Source organism: Pelophylax lessonae (assembly GCF_965119305.1).
Source record: "Pelophylax lessonae genome assembly, chromosome: 2".
NCBI lineage: Eukaryota > Metazoa > Chordata > Amphibia > Anura > Ranidae > Pelophylax > Pelophylax lessonae.
The window spans coordinates 82,838,158-82,852,707 of record NC_138769.1 but is presented as its reverse complement, the minus strand read 5'-3'; the positions used below and the strand labels follow the sequence as shown (position 1 = coordinate 82,852,707).

Sequence of the window (14,550 nt, the reverse complement as noted above, 5' to 3'; positions counted from 1 at the left end):
GTTTGCTGCTGACAGTGCCTCCAGTTCCTTCACATTGTCTCCCACCCAGTCTACTGCAGAAAGGTCAGAGTTGGCACCTGCAGCCAATGTCCAACCGTCTTTCACCTCACCCCCTTGCAAATCAGGCCAGCAGTCTGAGCCCCAAGCCATACAGCAGTCTCTTATTCTTTTTGAGGACTCTGTCAGCAGGGTTTCCCAGGGCCATCCACCTAGCCCTGCCCCAGAAGTGGAAGAGATTGAGTGCAGCGATGCCCAACCACTTATTTCTCAAGATGAGTACATGCAAGGATCATCGCAGCACGTCTCCGATGATGACGAAACGCAGGTGCCAACTGCTGCGGCGTTCAGCATTGTGGAGACCGACAAGGAGGGCAGGGGTGAAGACTGGGTGGAAGATGATGTGGAGGACGATGAGGTCCTCGACCCCACATGGAATGAACGTCATGCAGGTGAACTGAGTAGTTTGGAGGAAGAGGCGGTGGTCGCACAGAGCCACCAGCACAGCAGAAGAGGGAGCAGGGTGCAGAAGCGGAGCGGCCGTGCCCTAGACACTACGCCCGCTACTGCCCAACGCAGCAAGGGAACGAGCGCACCAAAGTCAGCTCAAAGGAGTTCTCTAGCGTGGAAGTTCTTTAGAAAATGTGCTGATGACAGGACACGAGTGGTTTGCACCCTGTGCAATCAGAGCTTGAAGCGAGGCATGAACCTTCTCAACCTGAGCACAACCTGCATGATCAGGCATCTAAGTGCAAAGCACGAGCTGCAGTGGAGTACACACCTTCAAAACCAAGAAACGTCTCTGGCTCATCCTGCTTCCTCTTCTGCTGCAGTCTCGGCCGCTCCAGCCACATCTGTAGTGATACCGGCACCTGCCACCCCGCAAACAGACGATCTGTCAGCAACACCACCACCTGGGTCACCAACAACCATCTCCACAATGTCCCGTGGAAGCGTTCAGCTTTCCATCTCCCAAACACTTGAGAGGAAGAGGAAGTACCCCCCTACCCACCCGCGATCCCTGGCCCTGAATGCCAGCATTTCAAAATTATTGGCCTTTGAAATGCTGTCATTCCGTCTGGTGGAGACGCACAGTTTTAAAAACCTTATGTCGGTGGCTGTCCCACAGTACGTCGTGCCCAGCCGCCACTACTTTTCCAGGCAAGCCATCCCTTCCCTGCACAACCAAGTGGGGGAAAAAATCAGGTGTGCACTGCGCAACGCCATCTGTGCCAAGGTCCACCTAACTACGGATACGTGGACCAGTAAGCACGGTCAGGGGTGTTATATCTCCCTAACGGCACACTGGGTAAATGCAGTGGCGGATGGGCCTGAGGCGGATAGCAATTTGGCGCATGTCCTTCCACCACCGAGGATTGCAGGGCGCTTCAGTTTGCCTCCTGTTCCTAACTCCTCCTACTCCGCTTCCTCATCCTCTACCGCCTCCTCATCCGGACAGCGTAACACCTTCACCACCAACTTCAGCACGGCCAGGGGTAAACGACAGCAGGCAGTTTTACAACTTGCCTGTTTGGGGGACAAACCACACACCGCGCAGGAGTTGTGGAGGAGCATGGAACAGCAGACAAATGAGTGGTTGCTGCCAGCGAGCCTCAAGCCCGGCCTGGTGGTGTGCGATAACGGGCGAAATCTCATAGCAGCTCTGGGCCTAGCCGGTTTGACGCACATCCCTTGCCTGGCGCATGTGCTGAATTTGGTGGTGCAGAGGTTCCTTAAAAACTACCCCGATATGTCAGAGCTGCTGCAGAAAGTGCGGGCCGTTTGTGCGCACTTTCGGCGTTCTCACCCTGCTGCTGCTCGCCTGGCAGCGCTGCAGCGTAACTTCGGCCTTCCCGCTCACCGCCTCATATGTGACGTGCCCACAAGGTGGAACTCCACCTTGCACATGCTGGAAAGACTGTGCGAGCAGCAGCAGGCCATAGTGGAGTTTCAGCTGCAGCACGCACGCGTGAGTCGCTCTGCGGAACAGCACCACTTCACCACCAATAACTGGGCCTCCATGCGAGACCTGTGTGCCTTGTTGCGCTGTTTTGAGTACTCCACCAACATGGCCAGTGGCAATGACGCCGTTCTCAGCTTAACTATCCCACTTCTATGCCTCCTTGAAAAAACAATTCGGGCGATGATGGAAGAGGATGTGGCACAGGATGAGGAGGAGGAGGAGGATGAAGAGGTAACATTTCCAAGGCTTTCAGGGCAGTCATTCGCAAGGGGCTCCGAGGGTGGGTTCCTGCACACGCAAACGCCAGGGACGCAATTGTCCAGCAGGGGCACAGTTCTGGAGGATGAGGAGGATGAGGAGGAGGAGGAGGAGCTGGAGGAGGAGATGGAACCATGTTCACAGCAGGGTGGCACCCAGGCCAGCTCATGGCCATCACTGGTGCGTGGCTGGGGGGATACAGAGGACACGGACCATACACCTCCCACAGAGGACAGCCTTTCGTTGCCTCTGGGCAGCCTGGCACACATGAGCGATTACATGCTGCAGTGTCTCCACAACGACCGCCGAGTTGCCCACATTCTAACTTGTGCTGATTACTGGGTGGCCACGCTGCTGGATCCCCGTTACAAGGACAACGTACCGTCCTTAATTCACTCACTGGAGCGCGATCGCAAGATGCGCGAGTACAAGCGCACGCTGGTAGACGCCATGCTGCTGGCATTCCCATCTGACAGCGGGGCCACAGTGGAAGCACAAGGCAGAGGAGGAGGAGGAGGAGGTCGCCAACGCAACCAGGGCACCGCCAGCACCTCAGAAGGCAGGGTTAGCATGGCCGAAATGTGGAAAAGCTTTGTCAGCACGCCACAACAAACAGCAGCACCAGCAGCTCAGATGGAACGTCTTAGCAGGAGGCAGCATTTTACCAACATGGTGGAGCAGTATGTGTGCACACGCCTACATGTAGTGAATGACGGGTCTGCCCCCTTCAACTTCTGGGTCTCCAAATTGGGCACATGGCCTGAGCTTGCCCTTTACGCCTTGGAGGTGCTGGCGTGCCCTGCAGCCAGTGTATTATCTGAACGGGTATTTAGCACGGCTGGGGGCGTTATAACAGACAAGCGCAGCCGCCTGTCCAGAGACAATGTGGACAAGCTCACGTTCATTAAAATGAACCAGGCATGGATCCCACGGGACTTTTCCGTACCTTGTGCAGAATAGCAATGGATACCGACCTTACCCACCCATTGTTCCATTTTTGCTCTTTCTCACTCTTTTGGGGTGTACCCTCATTTAAAATTTGTGAAAAGAAGCAGTGTTGGCTACCTCGTCCTCCTCCTCAGGGCCAGATTAATGTAGGGGCTATTGGAGCTGCAGCTCCAGGCCCCTACCTTTTATATAGGCCCCGGGTTGGCCATATTCACTGTTACCGCTCTTCTGTCACTTGTAAACACAGAAGTCTGGCTTCTATGCTCGCTTCCCCAGGCAGCACCCTCAGAACCTCCCCACACAGCGTGAAGGCCGGACAAGGAGGGACAGTTGGCGATGCATGGATGTGTTTATGGGCTTCAGAGACAGCATCCCATGTTGAATTAGGCATGCATGGCTGCACCCTTCCTCCTCTGGGTGCATGGCAAGGCACGGCCCTAAGGCCCTTCAAAATCCTCAGCACCAAGCCCATGATGCTGTTAATCCGGCCCTGGTCCTCCTCCACCGCCGCTTCCACCTACACCGCCCATAGGTGTGCGCAGCCTATTGCATTAAGGTGTGCACCCCAAAGTTGAAATACACATGCATGTGTTTGCCAGCAGGGAGAGTAATGTATCGGGGCCATGTACCTGTAGGCAAGGAGAAATAGAGCAGAGCAGGTCCCAGGGAGATCTTTCCCATCTCCTCACTGGCAATGCTATGTGCCCTAGGTGATTAGGGTGTGCCCAGGCACACCCAGCACACCCTGTGCGCACGCCTATGTCACCGCCACATCCACCACCACCTCAACCTCCCTCCTACTCCATATGGGCCTCGTCCTTCAGAGATGAAGAAGAACATTGTTTTATTTTTCTGTTTTTTTTTGTTGTTTTAAGTTATTTCCCTATCCACATTTGTTTGCAGAGCACTTGCCATGCTCTTAATTACGTTTTGCTGCCATTTGCAGCACTCTAGCCCTTTCCTTTGGTGTTTTAGAGCCATTTTAGTGCCTTAAAGTTCGGGTCCCCATTGACTTCAATGGGGTTCGGTGTCCGGGAAAAGTTCGGTAAAAGTCCGGGACACGGACCCGGACTTTTTTTTAAAGTTCGGCCGAACCCGTCGAACACGGACATCTAGGTGTCCGCTCAACCCTATTTATAAGCCTACCTCAGTCTAAAACAAAAGATAACCTTTTTGGTTTAGCATACAGTTTAATGGGTATAATGATTAAACAGAAGAGAGTATTTACCTCCATAAAAATTAGGCATATCAAGATGTATTTCATGTAACATATATTATACTCTGTTTTATGGTTAATGGACCCTTTGGTATGAATAGTTTGATTGTTTCCTTTGCAGAGTTGCATACCAAATCTTTGTCCTCTTTGATGCAAGCTAGGTTTGCATCAGTGTGTCATATGTACACTGTAGAAATGAAATATCTAAGGGCAAGGGGGTGATACAAGGTATGAAATATATATCTAGAAAAGGAAGCCATCTCTGGTAAGCATATCTGGTAGCAGGGCTGTTGAGAGTGTCACACCAGAAGGTAGCACCATTGCAGACTTTGTCCCATTTTTGCAGAGGTTTTTTGCAGTGTGTACTAAAAGCATGACTACTGAAGCCCGAGACAGATAGACAGATTGTTTTTTGAGAAACAGGTCTACAAAAGCATAGCTTCCCACTTCTGTCAGCACTAGATTCATATATAAACTACACTCTATACCAGTGGCCGGATTCGGTCCTTTGCTTGCCTTTACCTGGACCTTGGGGCACTTTTCCTCCCACTGTTGCAAGACACTATTCCTCCCACTGACACCAAGGATGGGTTATTATTTCTCCCATTGACACAAACAATGGGGCACTATTGCTCCTCCTGATACCAATGATGGGGCACTATTCCTCCCATTGACACCAATGATGGGGAAATATTCCTCCCACTGACACCAAGGATGTGACATTATTTCTCCCATTGACCCCTACAATGGGGCATTATTCCTCGTACTGATACCAACATTGGGGCACTATTCCTCCCATTGACACCAACGATGGGGAACTATTCCTCCCACTGACACCAACAATGGGGAACTATTCCTCCCATTGACACTGACAATGGGGAACTATTCCTCCCATTGACACCAATGGTGGGGTATTATTTCTCCCCCTAATGCCAAAGGTGTACTGTTTACCAGACAAAACCAGAGAAAATTCCCAACTCAACTCACCAACCAGTCTGCTTATCAACCAAATTAATCTGTCTAACAGTATGCGTTAAAAGCAGGGGTTTAATATTGATGAGGGTACACACTGGGAGCATTTGCTGCAATTGTGCTATGTGTTGGGGGTCCAGTGTGCCACTGTGCGTTCAAGGAGGACTGGGCTACCTCCTGGCCCATCTGCCCTCTATCTGTTCATTATAATGCATGTGCTCCCACTGTTGGACACTCCCATAAATTTACAAGGGTTAGGACTACAGGTAACACAGGGTGCCTGAAGGGGCCCTGCAGCCTATGCATGCATTTGCAATTGTGTGCTAACTAAACCCCTATTTTTAATACATACTGTTAGACAGGTTAATTTGATTGGTAAGCAGACTGGTAGTAAGTTGAGCTGATAATGTTCTCTGGTTTTGTCCTTCATGCATTGCCCGTTCATGTTCTCCTTGCTGTGAAGGTCAGTTATTTATGGGAACAGGGGCCATTTGTTTGTTACTGATGCACTGTTTACTCTCAATGATGCCAGGACAATTCTTACTCCCAATGGCAACAGTCTGGCCCCCTTAAAGTCTGAAGGACTGTAAACTGGCCCTTTGTATAAAATGTTTGGAGACCCCTGCTCTATACAGCTAAAAGCAAGGCTAAAATACACGTATGAAAACTATTTCAAATGCCAAATTAATTTAAAAACTCAGCAGCCACTCTTGTGATCCAGACACAACCACATTCTCCATTTTCACTGCAAGACCACAACTTGGTCAAAAGCTCTAATATACCACGCCCTCAGCCTGTTATTTGGGCAAAGAATGAGCAGCACTTCATCAGGGGTTCCCTTTGCTCTCTCCTTATGTTAGTGCAATCGATGTTAGCACATGTTCACTGCAGCAGAGCCCAATTGGTCTTCCCTCTCCAAGATTAAAGTTCAAATCTGAGAAATATACTAATCATCTCTTGCAGTGGAGCTGTGCTCATTCTACAAGGATTAATTGTTCATTTAGGTCTTGGGATATAGAAAAGAAAATTTACCCAACCCTCTGCCCTTCTGTGGTGCTTGATTGGTCTCTACAAAAGCTTAACCCCTCTGCTCCAGTGGTCTAAGCTCCTGATGTCATCAAGCCCTGCATAAGATGTAATGACGCTGATGAACAGTCCACCGCTGGAGTGTAGGGGAGTGCCATCTGCCATAATAGCAGCGGATCAGGTCTGTTAAGGTGCTGTTTCTCTCCCCTGGACTAAACCCCTGCAAGGCAAAGCACAATCCCACTGCTTGGAATGAATTTTCAAATTTCTCAGAGTTGGGCTTTAAATTCTACTATACAGGAGGCAGATATCAAGACAATGTCAAATATTTAACATTTTAATGCATGTTTTTTTTTTTTTTATATATCTAACTGTGTTATCCAATATTTTTTTTTTTAACCCCTATATTTTGAAGCAGCGCTGATTAAATAAATATAATATCATATCCCCATATAATATCAGTTCTAAAGTTCAAATATGTGCTACAAATAATTAATATGATGTTGTAAAGTCTTTCTCCAGGCCGGTGGCACACAACAGAAAAGCTAAGATTATATGCAGGCACCCAAATTTGCCTTCAATAATAGCTTTAGCAAGGTTTTAGATGACTTTTTAGCAGGCTCAGGTAAGCGTTACTTCTATATGCTTGCTGTTTTACCAGCAATTTCTCATATGCTTTTTTTTTAATCCAGAGAATAAGATTTCCTTTTCCTGCATATATTACCCTAAGGCTTATAAACTTATACATATATTTTAAAGTTAGCACATATACAGTATAGAGTAAGAGCACTTGAGCACAGCCTGTATTATTCATTCAATGCTGAAAAAATGCCACCTAAATTAAGCAATTATAGCAATTACATTAACTTTTATCTTTTAATTATACTTATGCCTGTTTCTTGCAGCGTTCATAGATCCATTTAGTGCATTAATTAAAGTCTTGTCTGAATACAAAATATTATTCATATTATGCAATTCATTAAAAATGTTTTGTGACAAATCACAAATCTCATCTTTAGAGAGAGGATTTTGAAAGAAAAATATTGTAAACATGTTTTAAGGTTGAACAAACTGGAGCTGAAAAGGTCTAACATGATGTCAGTGACCTCTGTGCCCCGTGTCGAAAAACAGAACTAGGCTGCACAGATTGTTGCCAAGGATTACTTAGGAGACCTCATAAATCTGAGGAACATTGTTTTGTTTTTTTAAAACATATATCTTCCAGCTATGTTAGAGGAAATATAATATCTCATGAGAGGGCTGAGTTTCTTATGAGGTCTTTTAGATGTGGAGTGGCTAGATGTGACACTTGCACTGTTATATTAGACTGTGAATTTGACATAATTCAAAGTTAATTTATTGTTCTTCTGGTTATGTCCTTTATAGTTGAGTTTGTTCATATAATTTGGTTTACATTACTCACACTAGCTAGTCTTTAAGGGTCAGGTTAACACAAAGGAATGATAAAAAATTACATGAAAAAAAACATGGTGTCCCAGATATTTTTCAGGTTTATATAATAGTAATTCCTATTAAATGGAAGTGTTATTTTTCTAGAAATGATGTCACAAAAAATGAACTGTATTTTTACTTTAAAATGAAACTTCAGAGTCTTTTTATTGTTATTATTATGTGCATATCTGTACATCCGGTAATGTGATACATATTCTTTCTTTGTGACTGTTAATAAAATATTTAGCCAGTCTTAGACCTCTTGCACATGGACACTTTGAGGCATAAAATATGATTGAGCAAAAAATCCTGGTACTTTACTCTCCAGGGGGCCACAGGTGGTGTTTATAGCTGACCACAGAAGTGAATATCTGTATGTGTACCATATTTGGGTGATTGCGCATGCTCATATGACATATTCCCAAAACATAGAAATTCTGGGATTGGGAAATACACCAAATACGCATGCCTTCATGCACCTGTTTATGCCAATGTACCAAAGCATTGGATTTTTCCCATGTACGGCCCTGTGCAGTCATTCTAAGGCCAGGTATGGTTCCCTAGGAAGGTGCATATGCTAGAATTTTTACGGTAGACCATATTTTTACTGCAAAGCGTCTGTGTGCATAAGTCCAAAGGCTGGATAAATGTAATTGTGCCTTATGGTGAGACTGTTGATTTCAATAAAGCCATCCAAATGCAATGAGAGGAGCAGTAATGTATAGTCATTGTGCAGCACAGCAGGAAGTAGAGCAGGCTTTAGATAGGGATTTATAATAAGGATTTCCACATGTAAATATACTGTACATTTACAAACCATTCACGGATACAAGAGATTTATATAGGAAGCTAGTACTAGGGGGCATATATCGATATTACTCTGAAAATGCCAGTTGTGTGGTTTTCTTAATATTCTAATGGTCTCAAAATTTTTGGAATCACTGACCCAGAATAAGCATGCAGATAAGGGGATTCTGGATTAGTGACTCTAAAAGTATTAAAATCCGAAGCAGCCGGTCAACTGACTTTTTTCAAATGGAGATCAGCAATGGTGGCTTCCATGTTTGTATTAGTCCAGGCTTCCTTTTTGGGCTCATTTTACACACACTAAAGTAAATCTGTCTTTTGTTCATACGGGGTAAAGGAACAGTTTCATTTTAAATGTACAGTGCTCCAAAAACCTATGCTCTCCTTTCCTTCTCTCCTCCAACCACTCTGTTCAGCATTTAGTAAAAATGTAAACACCCCGTACTTCTGGGTTTTGAGGGGCATGTCACTCATTCTATGCATCAGCTCTGGTGCTTGGACCATACTATTACATGTGGATGGGCCCTGTGTGAGCTTTGACTAGGGAAAGAAGTCTTTCCCGTATTCTGGAAACTGAACAGAGCAATGGTGGAGAAAAAGGAGAGGTGACTATGTGTGTCTACACATATTAAGAGTATTATATTATTGTTCTGAATGACTTGCTAATCATGTATGGATTTTTAGTGTACTAGCAGATTTTTTTAAGAACTTTCAGCAAGTGCATGTAAAATGTACTTTATGTGCATTATTAAAAAGGACTGTAGTTTACCATTTACATATTTTATATCCTAGCAGAATGAATGAAGAATTAAAGATGCATGCTGTTCTGTAATAGCAGTTTTCTTTTGTTAAATATTCCATAGAAATATATAGCCATTATTTAGTAATGGTGTGTTTTTGTCATTATGAATAATATCATTTTTATTAATCAGATCACTAAATATGTAGTTACTTTGGAATTTACAATCCTCTACAATAAACTGAAGTACATGATAATTTCTTTTACTTTGCAATAAAGAGTACAACCATGCCGCAAATTTGAGATGTTTAAATGCACTTATTAGTGTATTTTTTCATAGAATGACAAAACCGGCCATTGTATTTAAAAAGTCTGGGGGAGAGTAATGTGACATTCACCAAACATTTACCGCCCATGAATCAATCATTGTAGTTATAACATGTACAAGGATGATACACCTGCAGTAAATGTTAGTGAATGTTACTTCACTGGACTATTATTATGCCCTGGGTGCTTTTTAACCTCTAATATCCAAAGCTTTAATTACAAAAAAGGATAAAATGGGACTATTTGATCCATGAAATTGATCTGATTGTCCTTACAGAGCCAGGAGGGATTCTTTGACCCCAGAAGCTGTGATAGGCTGAATTAGATGGACATGAATCATTTTAAAACTTAAGCTTAGAAGTAATAAATCTGTAGTCTCTAAAGCTACCCATAGATAAAAATGAATTCTTCATGGACCATCCGAATTTTGATCTATCTATGGCTGCTTCCACTCGACAAAAGTCGATCTAATGATTGATTGCTGTCGAATGGGACTGTTTCCTGGTCAACCAACTGCAGCCAATTCAGTGTAATCTGACAGCGAAGGAGTGTCACAGAAAAAAAACAAGGCATTCATGGCCAGCCTTAAACTTTTAAAAGCAAACATTCTGCCTAAGATGCCAGCCATTACTTTTATTTGCAATTTGTGCACCTCTTTGATTTAGTTTTACTTTGTTTCAGAGATCTAACATCACAAGTACTGCCAACTGCCATTCTACTGTATATGAGACTGCCTCAGAGGATAGAAAGGGCATTCTGAATAGACAGGGGTGGCAGCTGGTTAATGTTTGCTATGATTTCAAAGAAAGCCATGCCACAGTATAAAAATAAAAATAAATAACAGAGGCACACAAATTAGAGCTGTTTTATAGCTTACAAGAGCAATACTTGTTCTATGATATTTATGTGTATGAAACAGAAAAAAAAAATCTTTGGACAATTAAAAAAATATATATACTCACGAACTGGAAGGGTCTGAAAAATTTCTGTTTTACTATATTCCCCTTGTCCTTTTCCATTAACAGCAGCAACCCTGACTTCATATGTTGTGTTAGCTTCCAAATTGCCCAGAACAACAATTGCTATTAAAACAAAAAAAAATCACATTAAATAAATAAATAAATAGCATTTAAACCACACATATTCTTCCTAAAAAAATAACTTTTAATAATTGCATTAAGCATTGTATCAAGTGTGACCTTTAAAAGTATTAAAACAACCATAAGCTTATTTCAGTCATGAAACAATGTTTCCTTATTTTATTATGTCCATTTTCTGTATGGGAGTATTAAAGGTGACCCCTCAGGTTGGTTTTGATCTGTCAACCCCAGATCAGCAATGAAGGCCAGCAATGATGGTAATCATCGTGGATACTGAATTCTAGGGTGAATCAAACCTTAGCAGCACACACAGTAATGTTATACTAGCCTTTATGAATTGGCAGTAGCAGTTTGCAGTAAAGGAAGGAAGCCTTTGCTGTGTCATTCTGACCAGGTCCCTTAGAAAATGACATGAACATAGGTTTGAAGTAAACACAATAATCTGATGAAAGTAATAAGGGGAAGTTATGAAGAGGATTATTAGCCTTATTCAGTAAAGAGCTGAAGCTGTCTATCAGAATCTTTATGTATTGGTCAGATTTTTGTGAATTCCAGTTAGTTACAATGAAGAATTTTATTTTTAGTAAGGCTGAATGTGCTAACAGCAAATCATGCTCAGAAGTTGTAAAGCAGATTACCCACTTTAGTATCATGCTGTAGTCATCTTTTGTCTCTCTTGGGGCACATATTGGGCACTCTCTGTGACCGCTGTGTCCTTTTAACGCAGCTGACCACGGATCATGGTAAAGGGCCAATCACAGTGGCCATTTACCATGTGATCAGCTGTGCCCAATCACAGCTGATCACATATAAACAGGCTTGCTAATCCTTTCCCCTTGCGCTGTGTCTTGGTGAGGAAAGGAGAGCTGATAACTGGCAAGTGCCCTGATTATTAGTGCAGCCTCATCAGTACCAATCAGTGCCCATCAGTGCAGCTTATCAGTGCCCATCAGTGCAGCTTATCAGTGACCTTCACTGCAGCTTATCAGTGCCCATTAATGCCACCAATCAGTGCCCATTAGTGCCGCTTCATTGGTGCAGCCTCACCAGTGCCCATAAGGGCAGTCTCATCAGTGCACATCAGTAAAGAAGAAAAAAATTACTTATTTGCAAAATTTTATAACAGAAACTAAGAAAATGTTTTTATTTTTTTTCAAAATGTTTTGTCTTTTTCCATTTGTTTAACAAAAAAAAAAAAAACAAGTGGTGATTAAATACCTCTTTTGGGTGAAAAAAATGATTAACAATTTCTTAAAGGTACAGTGTTGCATGACCACGCAATTGTCATTCAATATGCGACAGCACTGAAAGCTGAAGATTGGCCGGATTGGGGAGGGGATAAAAGTGCCCAGTATCAAAGTGGTTAAGGACAACTGACAATATTTTAATCTATTGTTATTATTATTATTGTTTTTGACCCAGGGTTCATTCAACTAAAGTGTTAAGATTTTTATGACTATAACTGGGCATTGGAGTTGAATTGATACACATTGCAAAAGAACATATGCAGCAAAAAAATAACCATTACAACTGCCTTAGTTTGTGGTTAACCAATTAAAAATAATTAAATAAATACAAGCAAGAATGTGATTAGTTCTGCTAGGAAGATACTTTATTAATCATTATCTGTCATAATATTGTTCAGTAATTAAATCCCTATCATTTCTATTCAGGTTCTATTTTTCTGTGTACAACCTTTTCTCTGTAGGAGGCTCCTGAACACCTGCTATTAACTACACAAGAATATTACTGCCTTTTAGCTAGTCAAGGGTTTTTCTAAACATTATGGAAATTTGTACTGAGAAAAAGTTCATTGGTAATTTTCTGGAGATTCTAGTTGCCTAGATGTTTGCCTGCAATACTTCGGGTCACTGATGCAAAATGCATTTAGAAAAAGCACATTTTGTTGCATTAAAAATGCTCCAAAACATGCAGGAAAATATGTGTGATAAAAAAGCACAAAGAAAAACAGAGCACAAAAAAATGCTCATTGGCGCAAAATGCAGGTGTGAATGGGGCCTATATAAGAAAAGGTAAAAAAATAGTTAAGAAAGGACAAATGGCTTAGGCTCAAATGCATAGTGTAGTGAGCATAAAAGAAGGGCGTTGCTTGCAAGGAGATGGAGGATGGGAAGGGGGCAGGGTTAATATATGCAATCAACCAACATTTTAAAATTTCAGGATAAAAATAACAGCCTTAAATTCTTGAAAAAATATAATCAAGATATCGAAACTCTGAATGCCACAAAGAGAACATACACTGTACTTCAATATAAAAATATTAATTCTCATTTTTACATTACTTAACTCACTTTGAGTTCCGTGTGAATGAACAACTTTCCAAATATCCGATGACACTTCTTTAAAATCCATTTGGTAATGGTGAATTGGCACACCGCCGTGTGAGTCTGGCTTGTTGAAAAATACTTTGGCATATGTCTGTGACAGCTCTATAACTCGCAAACCATGTGGACTGGAAGGTACATCTAAAACAAGCATAATAAGCATTACTTCATTAAAAAAGGAAGGTTAAATTCAAGCAGAGTGTATATTTAAGGTTTTTTTATAGACTTTATAGAGGGTTGACTGAAGAGCACAGCATTTGTGTACATCTAAGCCTAAGCCTTTTCTAAGAGAAAGCAACACATTGGGGTTGATTTACTAAAACTGGAGAGTGCAAAATCTGGTGCAGCTGTGCATGGTGGTGGCCAGCATTGGGAAAACATCAGCTAGAGCCCAGGGCAAACATTACCAAATTGCGCCCCCCCCCCCCAAGATGTATGAGCATTATGTCTGTAAAAAAAAAATCCCTTCCTACCCCCCAAAAAAATTGAGCACCAATCTACATGCTTAGCTCAAATCATTTCATTCCACATATACTTCCAGCACAGCCCCCCCCCTCAAAAAAATTCCCCCTTCCTAGCACAAATCCTCTACCCTCAAATTACCCCTCCAAGTACAAATCCTCTCCCCCCACTCCAAATCCCCCCTCCTAGCAAAAATTCCCCTCCCCAATCCCTCCAAATATCCCCTCCTAGCACAAACGGCCCCCAATCATCCCTACTAGAACAAGTACCTCTCCCAAAAAAATTCCCTTCCTAGGACAAATCCCCCCCACCATATTACCCTTTTGCCGCACAAATCCCTCATCCTAACACAAATCCTCTTCCCCCATCTCCCCTCTTAGCACAAATCTCCGCCAAATCACCCTACACCTAGCACACCTCCTGAAATTTCTCTTCCTACAGCAATTCTTACCTCCTGTTGACCCCCCCCCCCCACCAACACACGGATATACACACACCCCCAAGAGTACATTGCATTGAAGACAAATAAACATTTAGACAAATATGGTAATCATGACTGTGTAACACCTACCAGCCAGAGTTAGTATATATTCCTGGATCCTTGATCCTATTGAATTTATGGCTGTACAGTTATATCGTCCAAAATCATTATCTGATATTGGAGTTATCTTAAATTAAAAAAAAATATATATATATATTAATTCATATCTACACAAGTAATAAAGAGGTGATTATTGTACATATAGAAACCAACCAAAAATCAAAACTATAATATATAGCAAAAAGAAAGGAGGTTCTTAATACTTTAAGCATCTTTATGCAATGAAACTAAGAATACATTCATGAAACTTCCTGCAGAAAATGTCATTGTTTGTTAAACTGCTTGCCATCCAGAAGATTTACCCTCTTCATGACCTGGAAATTTTTAGCTTTTTGTC

The 14,550-nt window shown here is 42.6% G+C and overlaps 1 protein-coding gene across 3 annotated transcripts in view; it reads right to left on the bottom strand.

The window, feature by feature from the left end:
• The window catches only part of NCAM2 (neural cell adhesion molecule 2), a 491,943-nt gene that overhangs the window by 107,110 nt on the left and 370,283 nt on the right, over positions 1-14,550 (bottom strand). For all 3 annotated transcript variants that reach the window (XM_082247052.1, XM_082247051.1, XM_082247053.1), the window contains 3 exons: positions 14,184-14,280; positions 13,118-13,291; positions 10,668-10,787 (listed from right to left, as the gene is read on the bottom strand). In XM_082247052.1, coding sequence (XP_082103178.1) covers positions 10,668-10,787; positions 13,118-13,291; positions 14,184-14,280 — 391 coding nt within the window. The remainder of the gene's footprint in view (positions 1-10,667; positions 10,788-13,117; positions 13,292-14,183; positions 14,281-14,550) is intronic.